This window comes from Spea bombifrons, chromosome 4 (genome assembly GCF_027358695.1).
Source record: "Spea bombifrons isolate aSpeBom1 chromosome 4, aSpeBom1.2.pri, whole genome shotgun sequence".
NCBI lineage: Eukaryota > Metazoa > Chordata > Amphibia > Anura > Pelobatidae > Spea > Spea bombifrons.
In genome coordinates this window covers 67,380,456-67,405,339 of record NC_071090.1, presented here as the reverse complement: position 1 = coordinate 67,405,339, position 24,884 = coordinate 67,380,456, and the positions used below count along the sequence as shown (strand labels likewise).

At 38.5% G+C, this 24,884-nt stretch overlaps 1 protein-coding gene across 1 annotated transcript in view; it reads left to right on the top strand.

Annotated features, from left to right (window-relative positions):
• The window catches only part of LOC128492748 (store-operated calcium entry regulator STIMATE-like), a 33,362-nt gene that overhangs the window by 1,964 nt on the left and 6,514 nt on the right, over positions 1-24,884 (top strand). The window contains exons 2-5 of the mRNA XM_053465427.1: positions 10,311-10,359; positions 11,053-11,148; positions 11,814-11,935; positions 24,365-24,477. Coding sequence (XP_053321402.1) covers positions 10,311-10,359; positions 11,053-11,148; positions 11,814-11,935; positions 24,365-24,477 — 380 coding nt within the window. The remainder of the gene's footprint in view (positions 1-10,310; positions 10,360-11,052; positions 11,149-11,813; positions 11,936-24,364; positions 24,478-24,884) is intronic.

Here is a 24,884-nt window from a genome sequence, read left to right as displayed (position 1 = left end):
TAAGACAAAAAGCCTGAATATACCCTATAGGAAAAAAGTTTTACTAGTAAATATTAATTAACATGTAAACTATTTTTTCATACTTTATAAAAAATATTTTTGTTTAATTCCTTTTATTTGCCAAACTGCCCCAGTAATGCATATCTGCCCCCTGATATGCCTTATACCACCCTTATATGCCACTCTGCCCCCCAGAAATGCCTTATACCCCCCTATATTCTACTCTGCCCCCCCAAATGTGCCTTAAACACCCCTATATGCTACTTTGCCACCAGAAATCCATTATACCACCATATGTCACTCTTACCCCATATTACCCCTCTGACTTACCAATGCATCCCTAGACTTGACCCCCGTGCTTCAGATTCCCCGTGCTTCAGATTCCCTGGTGTCTAGTGGGGGCAGCCGGTGGAGGTCTGTGCGATGGTACTTCCGGCGGGGCTTCTATGACTGAGCACCGGAAGGTCATGTCACACCGCTGCTTTGTCATAGAAGCCCCAGCGGAGGTTGTCTGTGCGCATCCCGCAGATGTTCACCGGCTGGCAGAGAGGAGGATCCAGGTCCCCTGCAGCAGTACAGCAGCTCAGGCTTACTTATGTAAATCTACTATGCAAATATGGTTAAGGGCCCACTACCCTGGCACAATTGCACCATGTGCCCCTTGATTAATCCTGCCCTGACCATCATAGATCCCAGCCCCGTGTGAACAGGGTCTCTAGAAACCCCCAGTGTCAATGTTGACACTACTAGAAAGGGGATGTCTGAACATATAGTCACCTTTCTATCAGAACCAGCATTAACTTTTTCAGCAATTTGAGCTACTGTAGCTTGTCTGTTGGATTTGACCACACGGGTCAGCCTTGGCCGCCCTTGTCGCCAGTTCACTGCTTTTCCTTCCTTGGACACTTTTAATAGGTAAAAATCCTGTTCCTTTATATTTTTTACTGATTTTATCAAGATTGTGTAGACTTATGGAGGGGGTGTATTGCGTTAGTCACACTTGCCATGTGTTCTTAATTAGCAGCAGTTATGTAAAAAACAACTTTAAATGTGAATCTTCCTATTCCCAAATCCTATCTGGTCTGTGCAGTAAATGAATGTAATGATATTTACATATAAAATGGATATGGGCTGGAAGAAATATATATATTTTTTTACTTTAAGCTAATTAGTGAGAGTTTTTCTAAGCTGTCGACTTTGATACAAGGTATACCAGTGGGATTGTTTACTAGACTAAAAGGTAATTTTTCTGGCCTTATTTATTTTGATATTCTGGCAGGAGATCCCAGGAAACGTGTAATGGATGCAGGATTAACTACTGAAGAATAAAACCAGTAAGACTAAAAAAAAAGGGTTGATGGACCGTTCTTTTGTATAGTGTTCAGTAAGCAATACAGTGCGTATATCATAAATGAGTTTTTACCTCTATTAAATGTGGATGATTATTATAGATCTAATAGTTATTTAAGCATAATGCCGCCATCACTTGTAATACATTGAATATTATCTGACTAAATGCAAATAAATCTTCTATTCCATGTGTAGGTAGATCATAAAGGGCCTTCAAAGAATAAGGAGCCTTTTGTTGGCTATAGAAAATTAAATACACTTTTGTCAGTTAATATAATGTATTCTGGCGGCAATCTTTCACATTTTTTTTCTATGGAATAGAAAAATGCTCTGTATCCAGTGGTGATGGTGGGGTCTTTGTAAGATAACTGAAAATACGTTTATTGGACTCTCCATTTGTGTGTCTTACATTTATTAAATTAAGAAAAAGTATAATTTATCCAGTATCCCTACCAACTATTCGATAAGAAAAATATCAATAATCGTTCTTAAAGGGACAAAGTAATCAAATAATTTACTTAGTATATACACTATAATAATTCCATAACAATATCACCTGCTAGGATAACTGTATATACATATTAATGTCAACATGTATCAATAATATTCTTACATCAACTGGGTATTGCAAACCTAACATGACCAATTCAAATACTGCTACATAACTTATATTGATTTGATAAGTTCATATGGTACCATTTTATATATTTTGTTATGTATATATTTTTTTGTTTAAAGCACTGTTGCTTTAAATTGTGGTTTGAGTTTGATTATTGGGAATATGGGAGTACCAATATACTTTGGACTTCACATTCATATTATTGTGCAGTACAGTTATGGATCTGTATTTTTTGGTTTTGTGCAACTGCTTTATGTTATGGTTCAGTTCTGCTTTATTGCTCGATTTGTTGTTATTCAGTTGGAGCATTGCAATAGTGAGCCTGGATGCCACACGAGTAAGACCTTCATCTTCAATTGTATTGCCTGTGTCTGTTTGCAATTCTCGGATATATATATATATATATATATATATATATATATATATATATATATATATATATATATATATATATATATATATATATATATATGTGTGTGTGTGTGTTTAAAAGTCCCATATTGTAATGCCCTGACGGGCGTGGTGACAGCTTCAAATGTTCATAGACGTGGCAAATTAGGACTTCTTAACTTCAAAGTACAACTGTGTGAATGTCTGTATTATCCCAGACTGGCAACATGTCACATGGTACCATCCCAAAACAGGCCTATTTACGGAATTAACTCAACTAGTCATGTGCCCCGTGTGATAAGTTTTGGTTTAGCCTGCTAATTTGAAAATCGTGGAAATCCGATTTTGTAAACCGAAGTTAAGATTGGAGCATATTCTTTTTATTTACGTTTATTGTGCTAGTCTTAGCTTAACACATAATGGGGTTATATTGGGCAATTGATATGTGGTCTTGTCACTTAAAATCATCCATCCATCATGCCACCCTTTTGTTAGGTGATAAAATACTGTTTTTTGACTTTTGTTCCAAAAATTTTATTTATCTATAAGACATAAAATATAGGCAATTCATTGTGCAATCATCTAGCTTTGGGGTGTAGCATTTTTAGTAAGAACCTGTGAAATGAATTCTTAATCCTGTCATGTTACTATTAAGTGTGATGTCACTACATCCAAACAGGAAGTGTAACCAGTGAATCTTAAATACAATGAAAAACAACTGTAAATAAAATCTTAGGTGTCAGTCTCCAAGTCCAAAATGTAACGGGAATTAAGACTTAAACCCCTTGATGTGTCTGAAAAATGTATGCATTATGCGTGAACAAAAGCAGAGGGGAACAGGAATGTAATGGCCTTTATGAGATACATTTGAAGTGAAGCTTATCAAATAGGTAGTAAGGAAGTACGTCTGACATCTGTCATGGGGAAATGAATGCAAAGAATGTTAACGTAAATAATTTTAAATATCAAAAAACGAATAGATTGCAGTTAATGGTGAATTATTAGAGATCCAATCTTCTTACTGGTACTGGACCTGTTGAGTTTGAAGAAGAGCTACTAACAAAATGAAATGTTTGAAGGCTACAAATGTCCATGAAAGACTAAAGGGTGTAGAGTTTTTGGAGAAGAGAAAAGAGTGGAAGTGGTAGAAAAAATACAAGATGCAAATGTATTTCAGAAGAGTCAAATGTTAGGAAAAGAGGTCACAGTTTAAAATTAGAGGGTCGGAGACATAGATGTAATGTAAATGTACTACACAGAGTAGATGATCGATAAGTGGAACAGCCTTCCAGTGGAAGTGGCGGAGGTTAGAACGGTGAGGGATGGGCATAAAGCTTTTCTGAATATCAAGCAAGACCAAAGCCCAAATTAGATTTAAGATTTTGCAGCTGACTAGATGTGCTGAATGTTTGTTTGCCTTTTTTTTCTTCTAATGCAGTTATAAGAAGTTTTCTGCAGACATTAAAAAAAGGATTATAATGCTCAAAGTGAAATTCTGCCATATGACCGTATTAACTCGGATGCCAAAAAAATCACAAGGGGAAACGGCCTTTAATTTTTTGCCAAGTGACCAATTTGTACCATTTTGATTTTGCAGAATGCCTGAATTTTTGAATGTATCCTATTACAGTGGTAACTTGTAGATTATCTATTGAGCGTTTTTACAAGAAATATATTCTGGCTAGCATGATTTTTCTTGTCATTCCTTGTCAAATGTCTGCTAGTGACCTAGGAGCACCCGCAATACAAAATCCCCCAAAAAAGATTTGACCCTAGTAAGTAGATAAAATCCATCTCTCTATTAGGTTATTCACCAAAGAAAAAGTTTAAAAAAACTAAAAAAGTGGCATGGCTGGTTTTGGTTAAATTGATGATCTGAAATAAATATGCATTATAAAGGATAATCTGATCTCTTCACCTAGAGGAAGCATACATGGGTTGGAATAAATCCTGCTGTATTATTGACTGCTATTCTACTTTCCATGTAAATGTGCTTTTAAATCAGTCACATTGACTCACGGGATTCAAGTGCAAATAAGGTTTACAAAGTAACCTCTTTGTTTGTTTATAAATTGCAATATTAAACAGTAATTAAAGACAGTCTAATGTCCCAGTCAGCCTGAGCAACAAAGAAATTATAGTAAAATAATTTGTAAGTACGTTGACATTTATCCTTATACTATATGAAAAAAAATCCCCTTTAGGAGAAGCTGTCGCGCCACATTTGTGGTCCCGTTTTCACCCCACAGTTTAGCTGCTAGTGAAATCGGTAGGAGCGCTTTGTGTGTGTGGACCCCGGCTATGATAGATTTATCTGATGAATACAAGGAGCCAGGGGTCAGGGAAAGAGGCAAACGTACTGTATATGGGGCTGGGGATTCTGCCCAGGGGGAAATCACACAAAATCTAAAAGGGCCACTCAACTATAACTTGCAAATGGCTGAAGTGTCGCTTTAAAAAATGAATGTTAACAATGAATAAAGCTATAACTGTGCTAACGGCATAGTGAACATGGTGTATTAGGATTAGGTCTAGGGTACATTTGAAAAAAGCTGTGCTTCTCTGCTACGGAGTTCTATGATTTTGTGTTTTTTGCAAACTTCTATCATTATAATATATATATATATATATATATATATATATATATATATATATATATATCAATGATATTGCGTCACATTTATTTATATAGCGCCAGCAGGTTCCATAGCGCTGTTACAACAGAGTCAGTAAAATAATATCACACAATAACAAACTGGTATAAAAGGAGAAGAGGACCCTGCGCTTGCAAGCTCGCCATTAACCCCTAGAGTGCCAGTTTATTTCCTACATGGCGACGCTGTCAGACTGCACAAGGTGCACTGCTTTGAGCGATTGCTCAACATACATTACAGTAGTGTAGCGGGACAGCCTTTCTACTGCTGTTATGGACTACAACTTCAATATTGGTGAGGAGAATTGTAGTCCTCAAAAAAGTGTACAGCATGAGTATAAAATATGGTGCTGTACTACAAATTCTGAGTTTAGAATAACTATAAAATCTAACCTCTTTAATGTGTAGTTATCAGCAGCATGAATCAAACTACCATATAAAATAGGCCAGCGCTCCAATGTAAAAATATATTTTTAAAAATCCTCTTTTAAAAATACTTTTATGCAGTTTTTTTTCAGACTTACTAGTTCCTCAATGATTACATTTGTAACAATTGCCCAATAAACTGAAAGCTACAATGCAAACCTTGAGCGTTGTACTTCCAGTTGAGACCACAAGGAGGCATCATTATGTTTAGGATCCTCTTAGTCACGTATTGATCCTATCTGCTTAACGGTATTTTGCTCCAATGTATTATCTTGTTTCGTAAAAACATTTCCATGTACACTTTGTTAGTGGGTATTCACATTTAACCTTATGACCCCTTAAATGTCAGCAAAAATAAGCACTGTGAGCCTCTATGATGAAGTAGGGTAAAACACTGTTTTACAGAGTAAATCGTTAAAAGCATTTACTTTTGTTTAGAATGTTCTATTTAATATGTTGTTCTACAGAACAATTTAAATTTATGTAAACCCTTTTAAGGTGTAAGTCTATCTTAATCCAGTCTCTTTTTTAATTTCAATTTTAGATCTGTTGTTTGTTCTACCTAGAAGCAGCCATGCCATTTCTTCATCATGCTTTGTACTGGTTATATTTGTGAGAACAACTTTACAGTAGATCTGCACAATTCTATTAAACGGACAGTTTAATGTCCCTGACGGGAACAATAACTGTTAAAGGATTTTTTTACACTACAGACAAGTAGAAATTTTTGTGTTTTTATTATGTCTCTGTTCAACCGTAGTGTCCTTCTTTCTTATTTAGTGTACCTACACAAATTATTAGTGTTTTTTTTTTTCAGCACAAGTAGGACTTTCTTTTCAAGTCGTATTCAGAAATGAATGATTATTATTTTGTATGATATAAAAAAAAATGACAAAAATGCAAAAAAAGTTTTTTTATACATTTACATGTACATAACTGAGGCTGGATGTCTCTTACAAGATGATACGCATAAGAGGGAGGAGAAGGAAAGAATATAGGGGGACACCATCTCCAATATAAGAGCAATTGATATATTTGTCAAGATCAACTGACAAAGTGAATGGTACTGAAACTAGCTCGAGTTTAAACAGTGCATAATGACTAGGGTTATCAGAGGTGGCTCTCTGCAGGCAGATAATACAATTCCAGCTTCCCTCTTGATGTAACGGGAGAACTTGATTTTGTTCTGGGTTTTTACTTTCATTCTTTTATAGTTCTGCTTTTTATTTCTTGCCCAGAAAATGGATGAGTGCATAAAAAAAACCCTGTTGTATGTTCAGTAATACCCCCTAAGCTAGTTAACTGCACCTACATTCATATTTTCATATTACTGCATCTGTCACAATGGTGCCCCAGCATGCAACACAGGTTAATTGGACAAAAGGGGTAAAACCAACCGACTATAGTATGGTTTTTGATACCGAAATATGCTACAGGAAATGGTTAGACTGAGTTGACTAATATTGGAGCCACTTTTTTAAGTGACATTGGTAGAATGTTTGCAGAGCTCCTTCTGCCCTTTTTTTTATATATATACAACAGTTAATCTGCTGTCACCAAAGAACAACAGTGACTTAATATTGGAGAAAAACCTTCACTACAAGAAAAAGAATTGTAAAAGTTGGGGGGGGGAATCATGAGAGCAGAAAGTTACAATGACTGCTCCTATAATTAAGGGGACCCTCTAATAAACGTGTATTGCCTATGTTAATTTGTAAAACACACACTGGTTAGCGCACTAGGGTTGGTGTTCAGTTTTAATCGGTGTTACTATAGAGTACTGCAAAATGTTGCCTTTTTGAAATCTGTAACCATTTAGTGAGTACGCTAATAAAACAAGGAACAGGATGCTTTGGAAATTTTATAATTGCATATAGTGTTTTGTGCTTCGGCTTTTATATTGACAGTTGTCCTGGTCCACTGTAGTTCAGTGCTGCTTTAGTAAATATTGCAACTGTGGACAAGATTTTTTTCCCCTACAATTTGTAACTTTTGTTTTTGTTTCTTTAAAGCCTACTCGATTTAAATGGGAGCGCTTTCTGTGCTTGGGTTTTGTTAAACCCCATGAAAATCCTTGCCGATTGCATCTTCAGCAAGCTGGGGGAGGGGGACGCAGGGAAAATGTACAAATGCGTAAGTGTTCTATTGAATCCCCCCACAGGGGTGGAATATGAAAATTTTTTATTTAAAGTTGACACAACCGTTGCGTGCATTAAAATGCATATGATATCTGGAGTGTCCCTTTAACTTGGCTTGCAGCATTTGTTTCAATAATGTGTGAATAAGAATATATAATAACATGTCAGTAGTACTGGTGGGTTGCAGCATGGTTGAATCCTGAAGCTTTAGCTGGGGGAAAATGTGTACATTGGGAGTAGGGGGACCACATCAGCCATGTTTTCCAGGACGCATATAATTTCTACACATTGCCCACCGGCTCAGATAAAGTGCTGACCTGCAGTATGGAGGATGTATAACTGACTAATTGGTTCCCTTCAATAAGTCTATACATCCCACTTAGTGCTGCATTTTATCTGGACTGGTCAGCAATATGAAAAACCTTATACATGTCCTGGAAAACATGGCCAATGTGGTCACCCTATTTAGGAGTGTGCACCAGTGTCTATGAAATGCACCCAGCATCATATGCTCATGGTGGCTGCGGTTGGGAAGTCGGTGAGCATTGTCATTTTCATAGATGCAATATACTGTATATATTTGTATAGTATCTTTATACAGCCTGTTAATCACGTTATTGTTAAGTGATGGATCATAGGTGCAGCCACATCTGGTACACCGGGCAAGTACCCAGTGGGCTGCTGGCCGACAGCCAGGGGCGTAACTAGAAACCTCAGGGCCCCGGTGTGAGAATCTGTTAAGCCCCCCCCAACCCATCTATCCCTTTCTCACTATCTCCCCTCTCCCTCCCTACCCCCCTTCTCACGATCTCACAACTCCCTCCCTACCCCCCTTCTCACGATCTACCCACTCCCTCCCTACCCCCCCCTTCTCACGATCTACCCACTCCCTCCCTACCCCCCTTTGTAGGTCACTTACCACCAACTCCTGTGTTGGGAACGTCGTGAGGCGTTTGTCTCGGGTGCTGGCGCTTCACTGCTGAGCGCCGGCATATGACGTCATATGCCGGCACTCAGCGTGAAGCGCCGGCACCAGAGACAAACTCCTCACGCTCCCAACACTGCACTCTGGGCAGCGCTGAGGCAGGCGGCGGCAGTGGCAGTGGCGGGGAGCAGAGGAGTCCTGGATTTCTGTCAGTTAGGGGGGCCCAAGAGGTGCCGAGCGACCCCTGCGACCTCAGTAGTTCCGCCACTGCCGACAGCCCAACACACTCGTCTGATCTGCTGCAGCATGTGTCCAGTGGCTAGATATACTTTAGCATAAAAACATATTAGGCTGTTGGCTGCAGTTAAGTCTGGTGCCAGGGCGAGCTCATCATCGCCAGTCAGACCCTGCTCAGGTGTGATATATTTCCTTAACAAAACTGCAAATGCAGATCTGCACTATGAGAGAATTATGGTTTATTTATTTTTATTTTATATGCTTCATTTTTATTCTAGGATAACGCTGTACAATTTCCAAGGAAACAGGAAGGGTTTTTTTTTCCATTTATTTATTTTTTGTATACAAAGAAGAAACTCACTGCCAAACCAATCTATGTATAACAGCCAGCCTGCAAAAATTCTTAAAGAAATATTAGCGTGTAAAAATGCAAATGCCTGTTCCAGTGACGTCCGCTGCTCTACACAGAGTGATTTAGTTAACGCAAACCTTGTTTTCCAAGTCAATGTATACATAACCTTACCCACACTGGAATTTTGCCCTTGTGTACTATTACAAAGTTACTTGTGAGACCAAACTATGTTTAACCCTTAAGGACCAGGGTTGGTTTGAGCCACCGATTAAGATCAACTTTGACAATTTATTTATTATTTACGATTTGCTCTGTAAATTATTTACAAAGATACTTTTATACGTTTTTTTCTGTAGATATATTATAGAATATATAGATATATAATAGAATTACTTCACAAATAGTGACGTACAGTGAAGGAAAAAATAATTGGATCCCCTTCTGATTTTGTACATTTGCCCACTGACAAAGACATGATCAGTCTATAATTTTAATGGTAGAATAACGCATTTCAAATAAGTTATACATTTTTCCACTTACAGTGGACCGGGGCAGACCTAGCTGAGCAGACTTTTCACAAACTAACTTGTGGCAAAGATGGCATCCTATGATATTACCGCGTTTAAAGTCATTGCGCTCTTCAGTATGACCCTTTCAGCTGTCAATTCTTGTCCATGTGCTTGATTGTATACACATGTTAGTAATGGGTGTGTATGAAACACATGAACTCACAAATTAAGAGGGTGTCTGTTTTATAGGAGCATGCTTATTACAAGTAACCCAGAATCTAAGAGCTGCCCCATAAGATGTGTTAGGGGGCCGCTCCCCAGGTATGTATCCTGTTTTAGATCGAAATGGCTGTGTGTTGAAACATTATTTTACTTAAAATATGAAGCAATGGCTGACAATCATCTTGTGCGTGTTTTGTTAATAACATATTAGACTTCATTCACAGCAGATGAGGGCCCACCTCAGTAGCCGTTAGGGGCCTCTTATACCTATGGGGCAAGTCCTGGCCGTAATGGCATCATGCGTGTATTTCCAGCACAGGTTTCTCAGATAATTGAGTATAGAGCTTTCGTGTGATTTATGTCATTATAGTTATTAGTATAAAATGTGAAAAAACAAGTAAAGTGCTTTAGCTAGGTGTTCAAGGAGCAGATATGTTTTTTCCTACCTCAACCATTATTTAGCCTATCTCTGTAATTTTCTTCACTTAGTGAAACGTTTCAAGGAGCCAAAGGATCAACGACGTCCATGGAGGATATGGTTAGAATTTTTTCTTTTTATAATGCTTGTTTCCATGTTCCTTGTGTGCTTTAATAAGCAATCGGCAGTTCGGAAGAATTCATCGATTTACACCGCATAAAATAATCTGTTTCAATAACAAAAATGAATTTGCTAGGTTTCAGATTTGTATAATAGGTGTTACTGCTAACTCTAATTCAATAATTATACGTAGGTTGCTCATTGGATGACCTCTGACCACAGCATTATGTCCTAAGCTTTACTGGTTAAGCCTACCGACTTCTGGCGTTTTTGTGTCTAAAAGACCCCTAAGTATAATCATGTATTTGTACAGCCATATCTTCCCACAACTATCATGCCAAGAGTGACCCTTTAAAAGTGCCAGCTTTAACTGAGATAAGCCAAGTAAACTAGAAATTAGAGTATTCTCCAAATTAAAAAAGAATACATATCAAAAATGAAATGCCTACTAGTCGCAAATCTAAAGCATGCACGCTATGTACAAAATATAGTATACGTTTAGGGAAAATGTCATTGTTGGAGTTAAGAATATGTCAATCTAGTGCAATTTGCACAGTTGCAAAATATTCTTTTTGTTTGTAACAATTGTTATATGCAATCACACACTTGTCTGTTACAGAGAACACTAAGGAAATTCTTCTTTTTAACTTAACCGCAGTACTTTTACTGGAGACTATTTGCTTCGACCCACAGGTTTTATGATACTTCAAAGCAAGCTATTGGTGCTTTGTTCATTCATTTCACGAATGTCTTTCTCTCTGACCTGACCGAAGAAGACCCCTGCTCTCTGTGAGTATCGTTATGTCAAATGACAGTCTACGTTGGACATATACTATACTATTAGATCTGTTGTTTAGTCTCTACTTCTTATAGTCTCTTTTTGTGCAAGGTCTGTGTTAATTGTATGACCAGCGATAATGCACCGATGTGATAGACTACTCATAAAAATGAATGTTAGTAAATAATACTTTAGAAACTGTGAGATGGTGTAATGGGAATGTACGATAAGTGTGAATTTATATATACTGTATAGTGGTCAAGTGTCCTGATATGGTCAGTACGGTATTGTCAATGAATTAATATTCTGCTCCCACACCAAATGAATGTACAAAGGAACAATAGGGTTAAAATAAAGAATAAGCAGGACCTTTGTGGTTATGTTGTGATAACTTAATTTCTAAAGACCACATTTGAACAGTCTTTATATTGTTATTGTTTTTCATGGTGATTAACACGATAATACAAATTTTCACATTTGATACTGTTGGAGGTGTAATATTCCCTAATTAATTGTAACTTGTAATTTAATTACGCTGGAGATCTGATGTGTTTGCCTTTGAATTGCCATTTGACACGCTTGGCTGAAGGGTTTCTCAGAATGTGTCTTTTATGCTGTGTGCTACATCTGGTACTAAATGCGCCATGTTCCTTGTAACGTCTGTCTGTCTGTGTAGGTACCTAATGAATTTTCTCCTGGATGCCACCCTTGGAATGCTAGTAATCTGGATAAGCGTGAAAATTGTTACAACCATAGTGGAACAACGGCAGTACACAATATTGATATTTGGTGAATATGGTAAGTGTCCTAATTCATTTTGAAGGTGATCTAATTTAAGATGCGCTAGTTAGTCTGAATCTGATATTTTGCATGACTAACTTACCAAATTAGAGGCAGTAAAAACTTTTTTTTAAGAACAAGTACAGCAAACCAAACCAGACCTATCTGATGTGGTGCTAAACAAATAGTGTTTCATTTAAAAATGTTGTTTAAAGCACTGATCGATCTAATGGGAATGTGCACACATGTTCCAGGTGTACTTGGAGCACAATTTAGGATTAACCCTTTTAGATCCCAAGCCAGGCCAATTTTCATAGTTATGCTAGTTTTGTTTAATACACAACCTTATAAATAGCTTATACTTTACCATGGAAAGCCATTTATAAATGACAAGTTAGGCTACTCATGATACAATAGTTTATTTAAAATAATTTTCATAAACTCCCCCACTCCATTAGTAAATGTGGTTGTACATACATGTAGACTGGACATATTGACCATGTAGGTATAGTACGCAACATATCAAAAGGTAGGCACACGTGAGAAGGAATTAGATTCTATATTTATTAGACAGACTTGTGCATTCGTCTTCGGGCGAACATGGAAACGAACACGAAGAGTGTGTTTTCGTGTGCGTTCCGAAGAGACGCCGAAGAGAAGACGGCGGTGGTAAAACGTAGGCGAAGACGAAGACACACACCACGAAGATCTTCATGATTGTCTTCGTCTTCGTCTACCATTCTTCCCCCCCTCTTCTAACTTACCTTGTCTTCGCGGCAGTTCCCGGAAGTGGAAATCCGCAGGTTCGCCGTCGCGGGTTACAGGGCAGTGCGAATGAGTCTATTGGTCGCCTACAGGGACCTCCTCTGGCATCAACCAATTGGTTGATGCCAGAGGAAGACCCTGCAGGTGACCAATAGGCTCACTCGCACGGTCTTGTAACCCCTGACAGCGAACCTATGGATTTCCGCTCCTGTTAACCCCTTCGATGCTGCGTTATCTAACACAGCATCGAAGGGGTTAACGGGAGCGGAAATCCATAGGTTAAAGGGCCGTGCAAGCGACCAATAGGCTCACTTGCACGGCCCCTAAACCCTTTAAAAAAAAAAAAGTTAACCCCTAACTAATTGAACAGGGAGGGAGACCAGTGGCATCTGCAGGGTAAGTTGCAGAATTGGGGTTTTAAACCCCCAATGCTGCAACTTACCTTGCCAATGCCACTGGTCTCCCTCCCTGTTCAATTAGTTAAATGTCCGTACGAGCGACTTTATTGGTCGCTCGTACGGACATTTAACCCGGCACAGACTAACTAATTGAACAGGGAGGGAGACCAGTGGCATCGGCAGGGTAAGTTGCAGCATTGGGGTTTTAAAACCCCAATGCTGCAACTTACCCTGCAGATGCCACTGATCTCCCTTCCTGTTCAATTAGTTAAATGTCCGTACGAGCGACTTTATTGGTCGCTCTTACGGACATTTAACCCGGCACAGACTTACTAATTGATACAACCAGTGGGATGTGCCGGGTAAGTTGCAGCATTGGGGTTTTAAAACCCCAATGCTGCAACTTACCCTGCAGATGCAACTGGTCTCCCTCCCTGTTCAATTAGTTAAAGACCAGTGGCATCTGCAGGGCAAGTTGCAGCATTGGGGTTTTAAAACCTCAATGCTGCAACTTACCCTGCCGATGTCACTGGTCTCCCTCCCTGTTCAATTAGTTAAATGTCCGTACGAGCGACTTTATTGGTCACTCGTACGGACATTTAACCCGGCACAGACTAACTAATTGAACAGGGAGGGAGACCAGTGGGATGTGCCGGGTAAGTTGCAGCATTGGGGTTTTAAAAGTCTGCACGAGCGACTCTGCTGCAACTTACCCGGCACATCCCACTGGTCTCCCTGTTCTATCAGTTAAATGTCCGTACGAACGACTTTATTGGTCGCTCGTACGGACATTTAACTGATAGAACAGGGTGACCAGTGGGATGTGCCGAGTAAGTTACGGCACCAGGAGCCTAAAAGTCTGTACGAGCGACCAACAGAGTCGCTCGTACAGACTTTTAAAATCCCAATGCTGCAACTTACCCGGCAGATCCCACTGGTCTCCCTGTTCTATCAGTCAATAAATGATAGAACAGGGAGACCAGCGGGATCTGCCGGACAATTACGGCACCAGGAGTTTAACAGTCTGTACGAGCGACCCTATTGGTCGCCAGCAGGGGGCTCGTCTGCCATCAACCAATGGCAGACGAGCCCCCTGCTGACGACCAATAGAGTTGCTCATACCGACATTTAAACTCCTGGCGCCAGAGCGGCTTTAACCCCGTATTAACCCCTTAACCGGGGAAAACGAAGAAAACCCGAACACAAAGAATGTCCGCGAATATTTGCCCGAAGAGAAGACCGGACCAGGCACCCCCTGGTGCCCAAGTCTAATATTTTATACACAACCCCCCCCCACAATCTAGGGAACAGTACACTTGTATACAAATATGACACAATTTTTGCTCCTCTCGTGCACCTGCTTTTAAAGGCTACAATTGTATTGTTGTAGTCATTGTTGCGGAGTCTGACAGCAGCTGTAGTCTAGAGCCCTGTGCTGGACTGTTTTCTTAATCCCGCTCTTGCTTAATTTTTGACCATTACCGCCCACTCCCACAACGTGTGCGCCACTCCTGTCCGCTCCCGCAGCAAATGTGTCCAATCCCGCCGGCTCTTGCAGCATATGTGTCCAGTCCTGCCCGCTCCCACAAACATTCTGTCACAGATACTCATTCATTCCCTCAATCACGCATACTCGTTTGTATAAAATCCCCCACCCCCTTACCTGATCTGCAGATTTCCTGCGCACTCCAGCAAGGCTGCCTTCGCGTTTCTGGCACACACCGTCCCTCTGCAGGTTGACTTCAGGTACTGCTGTCAACCATGCAGGTCAATGGAGCCTAACGTACTAATCAAAAAAACAACAACACACCTCCCAAGTGTGGCCTCTTAGACTAGAACCAACCTGACAAACCTATATAATTTGAACCCATTTTGAAGCCATTACCAGGCTAGCTGATCTTACAGAAGATTTTTGTTTCCACAGTAGAATATATATTAGTTATAGTAAGAGTGCTCTCTTTTTAAGCTCTTTTAATGCTCCCATAGAAGCTGCAGTTGATCTCCGACCAATCAGCAGGCTTCTTTCCTCTCCAGACAGAGCCACTGCATTTAAGTGTAACTAAGACATTTTGTCGCTGGTAGGAGGCTGTTCATAGTAAAGAAAAGTCCTTTTAGTGATCGGGGCTCCTTCTTGGTTGTGTCATGAAAAGGGCCTGTTATTGTTAAAACATTGCCTTTCTTGGCACAATTTAAAATAGACCGTTGTGTAAATAAATCATTTAAATGTACTGAAGAAGCTAGTGCTGTATTCACAAGGAAGTACAAAGTAATTGCTGAAGCTTTCGCTGTAGTTTAGTGATTTATGTGTATGTATAACGGTAATCATTATGTGACTTTTAAAATGTGATTTTATTGTTTACTGCTTTAATGTTATGAGGTTCGTATGAATTGTTTATATTTCAAGTAATAAAGCTATACACAGATTGAGGGCATATTTATTAAACTGTGTATGATATATATTTATAATTAATAACAGAACTAGCTAGTAGTCGATGAACTGTTTGAAGGATGGCATGAGCCAGAGCCAGCTTCCATCTTAGGTCACCAAGCTAGGTCATCAGCCAAGCATACCTACTTCTGAGACACAAGTCTTAATGCTCATCAAGAAGGGTCTTTAGGGCAATGTTTTGAGTTTGTATCTGGTTCAATCCTGCAATTACCCAAAGTCATTGAACTAGCTAAAACTTCTTCTAGCTAGTCACTTCTCATGTAACTGGCATCTTTACCTAATGACGTGAACTATCCTGCTCAGTAGGATCTCAGTAGCTGGTGCAGGTTAGACAGGGGAACTATTTACTATCCGCAGTACATGAAAGAAGTGTTAACCTAGGAAAACACATAATAAACGGTAGAACAGACCAAAGTTAAATGCTTTACTTGTATATATTGACTCTCTTTATTGTTTTAAAACAAAGTGTTAACTGAGGCATTTTAAAGGAACTTTCTGTTGGTTTCCATGCAAATTGCTCCACTTTTAGTACACATTCACTTTTTTAATATAAATGACGTGTAAGAAAAGATGAGGAAAACCATGCAAAAGGATATCAAATTGATCTGATTTTAAAAAGAGTGCTTCAAACAATAAATATATCTTTAGAACCAGTGATATTTAAGGCAACAGGGTTTAGTTAGTAATATATGCTTACTGACCAAAATAAGCACATTTTGATTCAGTCCAACTTTAGTTCGTCTAATTTCCTCATCTGGCACAAGAGGGAAGTATTGCGCTACTCTGCCATGAGTCAAGAATCTGTAGTTATGTAGTAATTATCTTGCACGTCTGCAGTGATGCTTTTACACTGCACACCTGCTCTGAAACTTCTGTCTACTGCAGTGGTCATGTGGACTGCCACAATGCATGGTGATTGTATGAAAAAAGTATTTCATGACCCTTATTAGGATCCTCAAATGTGCAAGCAACCTGCTTGCCTCAGTGGGGCTCTGGACCCTCTGTGACACTTCTACAGTAAGTATTTTGTATGTGGTTTAAAAACCTGTAGTGGATCATAGACTATTAATGGGCAGTGACTCTAAATTACCAGGAACGTCTTTATTTCACAAAAAATGCCATGATTTATAGTTTGTCAATATAGTCATAAAAGACAGGTGCGGAAATACAACACTGTCACAGTTTTATTTTAAGGTGACTAAACTAATAAAATATATAAAGCAATGTCTCAACCATGTTAGCTTGGACCTGCTAAGTGAAGGGATGTTGCAGACTGTGTAGCCACTGTGGTAACATCCTTTAAACAGTGGATGCACTTTTTGCCACTCCCCAGGCTATGGTGAATTGTGTATTGAAGTATAACTTATTCAAGTGGCATTAACACAAGCAGCTAGGTCCCAACTGATGCTAGATCTCAGGGACCCCCCTACCAACACTGATAATCTTAATTTTATACAAGAAAAAACCTTCCCGGAACTCTGAGCCCCCTGCAGGCTGGTCACTGATACTGCGATCAGCAATGCAGGGCATTGAAGCCCTGCTTACTGATTGCTCTGTGATCAGCAGCAGTGGTGGTTTAAGTGAAAACAGGGAGAAACTGTGTTTCTTCCAATTAAAAAAAAAAATTAAAACAAATTTTAAAACACATTTTAAAAATAAATTAAATAATAAATAATTATCAAGACTCTTTGAAAGAGTTTTTCATTTCTGCTGTTTAAAAGATATTTAGCTGTTCTGCTTTTGTTTGTCTAGTCATTGCTCCGAATCCTCTTTGAGTTTAGAAATAACTATTTGAAAACAAATCCATCTTTTTGACTGCAACTCCTAGAGTCCGTGGGAATAAGCATAGACTAAGAACGATTGTTGATTCTGTGCACAGCAGGGGGATTTGTTAATCGTAGTGGCTCTCAGCACCATGCTGTTTATTTCCTAAGGTTTTGAAAGTTGAGAGCTCTTGGTTGTGTTGAAGTACTTACTTTCTATTTTAATGGACACGGATAAGCAGAGAGCTACATAATGGTATGATTTGTAAAATAACACAAGTGAGTCTGTTTCATCATCAACCTGCAATCTTGGGCTTTCGCAGGTTTTTTCCAGGGCTCTCCCACCTCAATACCTCCTTACCACTGCCTATAGTTATTAGCTCAGGACAGGGGTTTCCTGGTGGGAGGCACAAATGTTAGTAACCCATAAATAGGAAAAAATATATGACCATAGTAGTAGCTAACAAACCAGCATGTACCTGCACAAGATGAGAAATTAGTTTACAATAGCTGGGTGGTAAACATTAGCCAGGACCACCCCAGGCTACAATTCCTATGGTGTTCAGACAGTAATTCAGTCAACAACAAAAAATTGTGCGTGGTGTAGATCACCACAACCCCAGTCAAGAAAAGAAAATGTTGTGTAGTGTAGCTAGGCAAACATTCTGAGGTATTACAACAAAGGGTAGTTAAAGTGTAGTAAAAAAAATATAGAAGCTTGGAACCAAAATATGACACTTGGTAGTTTTGCAGCAGTTGTGGCTAATATTTGGTATTTAAAGTGCTGTTGTTTCACATTTCTAATGATCAGCCAACCAAATGGATGGCAGAGAATCATGATATATGCATGCCACAACAGCCACAGCATCATTCCAAACATGGGGACAAAAATGGCACTGGTTGGGCATCAAGATGGTACTAAGCTTTTTGAGCACAACAATGGCACCACAATTGCTTGTAGCAGGTTCAGCATGTTTTTTTAGCATTAAAAAATCATAAAATTGACCCTTATGGTGATGTCTCAAGTTGTGTACACAGATGGGCATTTCTAAGTGTCGACATCCAATGGGCTCTTCCCCATGTACGCATGCATTATCAGGTGTTTAATTTGTTCTTGGAACACAAAGGGACTGAGAGAAGGAGGCCATTTCAAATGCCCTACTTTATCCCCTATACTAAAATGGCTTGCAGAAAGGGTAGGTTCAGGTGAATAATTTTGTAATTTATTATAATAAAATCCTATGTTGTGTCGTTGGCTCTAGCGTCTCCTCCTCCTCCTCCTCAAGTAGAGGCCCCATTGGATTTAAATAATGCCCCACACACTGCCAACTGCATGTGCCAGCTACTACTAAACTTGTTTATATAATGGGAAAGGAGTCTTCTGTGATATTCTATATCAGTATTTCTGTTTAATATCAATAGAGAGATGTCTTGGCACTAATAAATTATAATCTAAAAAAAAAAATAAGACAAAACTCCCTAATTCAGTGTATTAAATGTTTGAATAAACAAAATATCTGCAATCAAGTTGTTTTTTTTATTCTCTGTGTATTCAAAATTCTTTATTGTATTTGGTACACTGTTCGTGTGCATGTGTAAAATGAATAGAAAAACATTGGAACGTGTTTAAAGAGCTATAACTAAATACGTGTTGTATAAATACTTGTAGGTGTTGTAAAAGTTATTTTCTGATACAAAAATAGCTGCTGCCAGTTTATGTAATGTAACTTTTGACTATTTTTGATTTTCCTAGTTTTATTTCGTATTAAAATAAGAATTCAACAATTACATTATTTTTATGTTTTTAGATCTTATTGCAGAAATGGGTGACCCACTTAAATGCAGTAATTATGGTGGTTTAATAAAGAAAAAAGACTTACCAGGGTCATCTTTGGGTTAGACTGACGTAGTTCTGAACTCATATTGATAATTAGCCTTTTTTTTGTTTTTGTTTTAGAAAGTCACAGAATAAAGAAATGTGATGTTTATGCAGTGTTTGTGTTCAATGTTAAACATCTGAATGTGAGGTTACATAGTTACATAGGAGACATCCATGTTGTGTTCAGGTATCCACAGTGTCCGGCGAATAACCTCAGACTTGTTCCAGATATTTACAGTTTGGTACAATTGTGCGTGCGTGCAAGCAGATTCTCAGACTATTCACAAAACTTCTGGGTTGATTGGAGAGTTTGCAGGAGAGTTTGTGATTCAACTAATTTGCTTCGCTATACATTATTAGGGGCCAATACTGGTAAGCTTCTGTCATAGAAACGGTTTGGTTCACCCTGCGTACTGTATAGTTTAATTGAATTATAAATTATATTGGGCCAGCTCAGCACTTCTTGCTGCAGAAACCTACCAGTGTTTTCTCTTCGTTATGGCAGCAACTCTCTCTCTAAATAAACTATTTTGTGTTCTATGTTTCCTTGCAATGGGGTAGTGGTGTTGATATTGGCTACAAGACATAATTCATATGGAGCGTTATACCAGAATAGTCTCACAGGTAAGCCATACTAAAACAATTTGCACCTGTTTGGCCATTTGATATGTTGGAAGGTATGGAAACACAAGTCAAAGTGTAAAAGTAAGCAAACACTAATCAACCATGAAACTTGCAGGGAATGTTTGTTAGTGCTGATCAAAGCATATTGATCCAATAGAGGTTTTAGTTAACTTCGAGTTAAATTTACAGTAAACTTGTATGCTAGATGACTTGCGTATTCAGTGAACAATGGCATACGTTTTCCCATTTTCCACTGGGCAATCTTGATTTTTCAGGCGATGTCCTGATTTAGAAGACCATAGAGGGAATTTCCTAGTTATGGACAACATCTGATCATGCTGAAGTGTGATTGCCATAACATGTTCTCTCAAGTTCTTCTACACCAAACTCTTCTAACCATATCTTTATGGACCTTGCCTTGTGCACTGGGGCACAGTCATGCTGGAATGGAAAAGGACCTTCTCCAAACTGTTCCAACAAAGCTGGAAGCATATCATTGTCCAAAATGTCTTGGTATGCCCTCAACCGTATCGAATACCTTTTGGGATGAACTGGAACGGAGATTGCGAGCCAGGCCTTCTCATCCATTACCTGTGCCCAACCTCACAAATGCTCTGCTGGATTAATTGGCAAACATTTCCACAGAGACACTCTAAAATCTTGTGGAAAGTCTTCCCAGAAGAGTGGAAGCTGGTATAGCTGCAAAGGGGGACCAACTACATATTAATGTCTATGTATTTAGAATGTGATGTCAAAAGTCCCCGTTGGGGTAATGGTCAGGTGCAAAATATATATATATATATATATATATATATATATATATATATATATATATATATATATATATATATATATATATATATATATATGTGTGTGTGTGTATATAATGTATATGTGATATATAACGCCACAGTTCACAATGAGGCCAGATGGGGAAGTCGGACATGTCAGCTGAATCCAGCCCAGTTGTACTGTATCAATTCCACTTGATCGGATGCAGAAGGCTGATATATTACATCATGTCCCAGAGATCTGCAAAAGATGGGCAGCAGAACAAGAGCATTATAGGCTGGAGAGAGGGATCAGCCTTTTAATGATCCTTTTAATAGTTTGGCTTTTTCCGCTATAAAATCAAGTAATCCAACAAATAAAGACTTTTGAATTTTTTAATTTTGAATAAATTAGATAATTTTATTTATTCAATGCTTCACTGTTTATTAGCTTGTTGGACTTGTAGAACATTTCCATAATATCAGAATTATCTTTATTATTGAAAACCAGGTGGTTTTACAGCAGTAACATTTTCAAGGTCACTTGTCTGTAATAAACACAAAAAAATAACCTTAATGTTTTTGTTATGTCCTAAGCCCTATCCTATGAATTAATATCCACTACATTCTAGCAGATGTGTAAAACAATGCCAAATTATCTCCAGGGGACTATGTGTGGGCTGCTGGAAGCACTGTTGTCATGGCAGTGAATGCTATTCCCATAACAGATTTTCCCACGTTCGGAAATGGCCAAGCTAGTAATGTTAGTAATTCTAAAGTGGTGGATAAATGAAACAATATTTTAAATGTCATTGATGTTCATATGCTGTTAAATCCCCCGGAAAAAATGGGTTTCTATGTTCAATGCCCAGTTAACTGCTTCACATTGCAGTTTTCTGTTTCCTGAAATCTTTCCAGACACGTGTAATTTCTACAACTTACTGACTGTCCCATGGGGGCTTCATTTATTTTCCAAAGGCACAAAAGATGGTATCTATCCCCCCCTGGATGTTCATGTTATTAGGCGTGTGTCATTGTCTCTTCATTGTCATGACTATTGCAGAATACTTTGACCTTGTGGCCTTGATAAATAAAAGAAAAAATAATTTTGTTCATGTAATATTGTAAACCTTGTACATAAATATCTCCGTAGAGTAGCATAAATTGTCTTGGCCATAAGAGTAGCTTAAATTGTCTTGGCCATAGATCACGATATAATCTGTAATACATTAGAATTCTCACTGAATTATTTCCATTAGACCCACACAAGGAAGTTAATGTTCATGCTAAGGTTACGTTGCTTGTCCAGCTGATGGCTCCTTACATCATGTTCATGGTATTTTACAAGATCTCTTGTACAGTATTGCAATTTTTTTTATGAAATAGGTTTCCTGTTTTGAATATGATATACTCAGTAGGGAGCACATTTAATTTAAGCTGGGCTTCCCTTGGAGACTCTGGGTCAAGCCTGGGAGTTCCCAGCTATGTCTATTGAGGAAAGAGTCCTGGAGATCAGTCTGTGATCTGACGCAGCATGCTTCTCCCAGCATTTTTTAAGCAATGCCATAGTTTGGTGTGGTTGTACCCTACAAGTTAACTTGTCCACAGGCAGGCATCTAAGGCATCTTGTGCATGGTCTGGCTCTTCAATATGCCAAATATCTCATGTCTAATATCAGTGTCCTAGTTTTAACATGATTCCTGCTTCCCCTGGCCGGTACAAGAGACACTGCTCGCACAGTATACATAAAACCAAATAATAATAACTTGACCGGTGTGTGCCATTTGGTTGGGGTAATTGTTATTAGCCACTGTCTGTTCCTATAATAGATGAATTTAAAACTATTAATTGAATATAAAAGTCATGGAGGGAAATTGAGAGGCCCTTATAGCTGTCGCTCCCTGATTCTTGTGTGCTCCTCTAAACAGGTTGGAAACTTCCTGTTTGTAACAGAAGTCCTTGAATCTGCACTTTTTGTGTGATGGTAACCTGCCAAAAGGAAGTGCCCTCCCAGTTAGCTATTGTTTCTCAAGTATGTTAAAAAGCAATTGTGCAAAACCTTGGGAGAAACAAAACAAGCTCTTCCTTGCAGAATATTCGCTAAAGGAAAGCCGCGCTATATAAGAAGTTAGATTGTGTAGGAATGCCTAATTGTCATGCGTGCCTACATGCCTGCGATTTATCGGCCGTTGGCTTTAAAGTGCCACAGATAGTTTTCACTGCCAGTGTGGTCCTAATTCCTACATTTGTTTAACATTCTAAAACCCCAGACAAATGTACTGCTAATCTAAGTGGTATGAAACTATAAACCTCAGTCTGTAACTTGCCTGCATGTGATGTAACATCGTCTTTATATTGCTTGGGACAGGTAATAAAATGGATTTATTAAAGATGACACTTGTTTTATTTATTTTTTCTGTAAACTAACATCCGCCTTTACAGTTTTTAAATTGAACACGGAAGGAATATATTTACTGGGAAATCTGTTGTATGTGTTGGACATAGTTTACTCATAGGTTAATTACATTGGGACTTGTTTGGATCAATTTCATTTGACTGTTTGTACTGTTGGAAAGGATTAGATACCAGATGAAATAATTTAATATGATAATTCTATTCACAAAAAATAGCAGCTGGGATTGAGCATTCCACTCACACATACACGTAAACAGATTGATCCATTTTCACATATGAAGATAAAACAAGTGACACTGTATGCCGGTATGGGATTCCCTAAAACAAGCTTGCTCTAAATTCACAAAGTTGCAAACTTTCCAATGTACTTTGGAAGTCCCATTTAGATGAGGGCACCAAGTATTCTGTATCAATGGTCACAACAGTGTCCTATTCCGTCGGCGCTCATAGGATCATCTCTGACCCACTCAAATCTGAGAACAACACATTTATTTATGAATCCAGCTGAAGGCTATTTCATATGAAGGATAGATGTTAGTAAGCATGCCTTCCCTGGACCTTGTGTGGACCAAAGAGACAGTGTTTCTTTTTTAAATCTCTCTAGTCGAAAATGTTCTGTAATGGGACTGTGCATACTAGCACTGGGACTGTATATTCAGTTTCAGAAGAAGCTTGGCAGGTTTAAACTGAGCATCTGTGTGTTTCATTTGTGGTCCAACCTTTTCCGAGTTTCAACATTCTTCAAAACCTAAAATACAAATGTGAAAGCAATCACAATTATGTGTGCAGTATAATAACTTGAGACTGCTGCCTTCCAGGTGACTCTTGACTTTGCAGCAGGATGCATCTTGTACAGCTAAACATAGACTTTATGTGTCCAAATAAACCCTTAAGATTTAGTAGTAGTATGTGGATCAGATCCACTTTATAGAGCCATATATTATCCACCGTCTGGGTGGCTCCTAGTTTTAATCTTTTGTCTATTTAACAGAGCTACTTTAGTAAGCGCTTTATATATTAGCCATTTGCTGATATAAAACCTTTTAAAACGTCAGTACATTTATATGATGTGAAGTTAGTATACCTGGGTTTATTCCTAGAAAAATGTCATCAAAATCACTGGGATGAACCTCCTGATTAACCTGCAAGAAGTACTGAGTTTGCCTAGCTTCATACAAGGTTGAAGTTGCTTGGAAGTTCCCTCATGCATTGAATAATGCATCAGGCAGGCCAAGCTCAGCTTTCTTGCAGAAGAAACTTTTCAGGGTTTGGACTTCTCAATTGAACAAAGTGAATCTATGGAGACGGTTATCTATGTTAATGTTAACAATTGAGACTTTTCAGGTTTAATTAAGCCACACTAACTTCATGTTCTCTATTCTAGGGGACCCTCCTCAGGCCGCTGCTTGGCTTGGACAGTGCGGGCTTTATCTTTTAATAATGGTTGTAGAGAAGACCATAATAAGCCTTGTTTTGCTCATTCCTGGCTGGACAAAGGTAAAGTAATGTTCGTAACTGAAGTTAGAAAAATAAAACTTTATTTTAATTATTGTACTTGTTTACATAAATAGGTTTAAATAGCTGTGTAAAGCCCTGCCTCATAGCCGCACCTCTAACCTCACCCTAAAACAAAAGTTTCCCTATATGCATTGATGACAGGTATGTAATTACATTGATGACCAAACATACACACTATTGGTAGTTTTAATAAAGTAGTAATGCTAAAATCAGTGACAGTTCCCCAAACATACATTTATACTTTCTTACACTACATCTTTTATGCAAACAGTAGTATTTGCACGCAAGCAAAGTAAGAATGTAAGCTGCATAGTGTGACACACCAGAAAATGTAAGCAAACCTAGTGATGATATGTTCAACCCTCTGCTCTTCCTGGCATAAATAC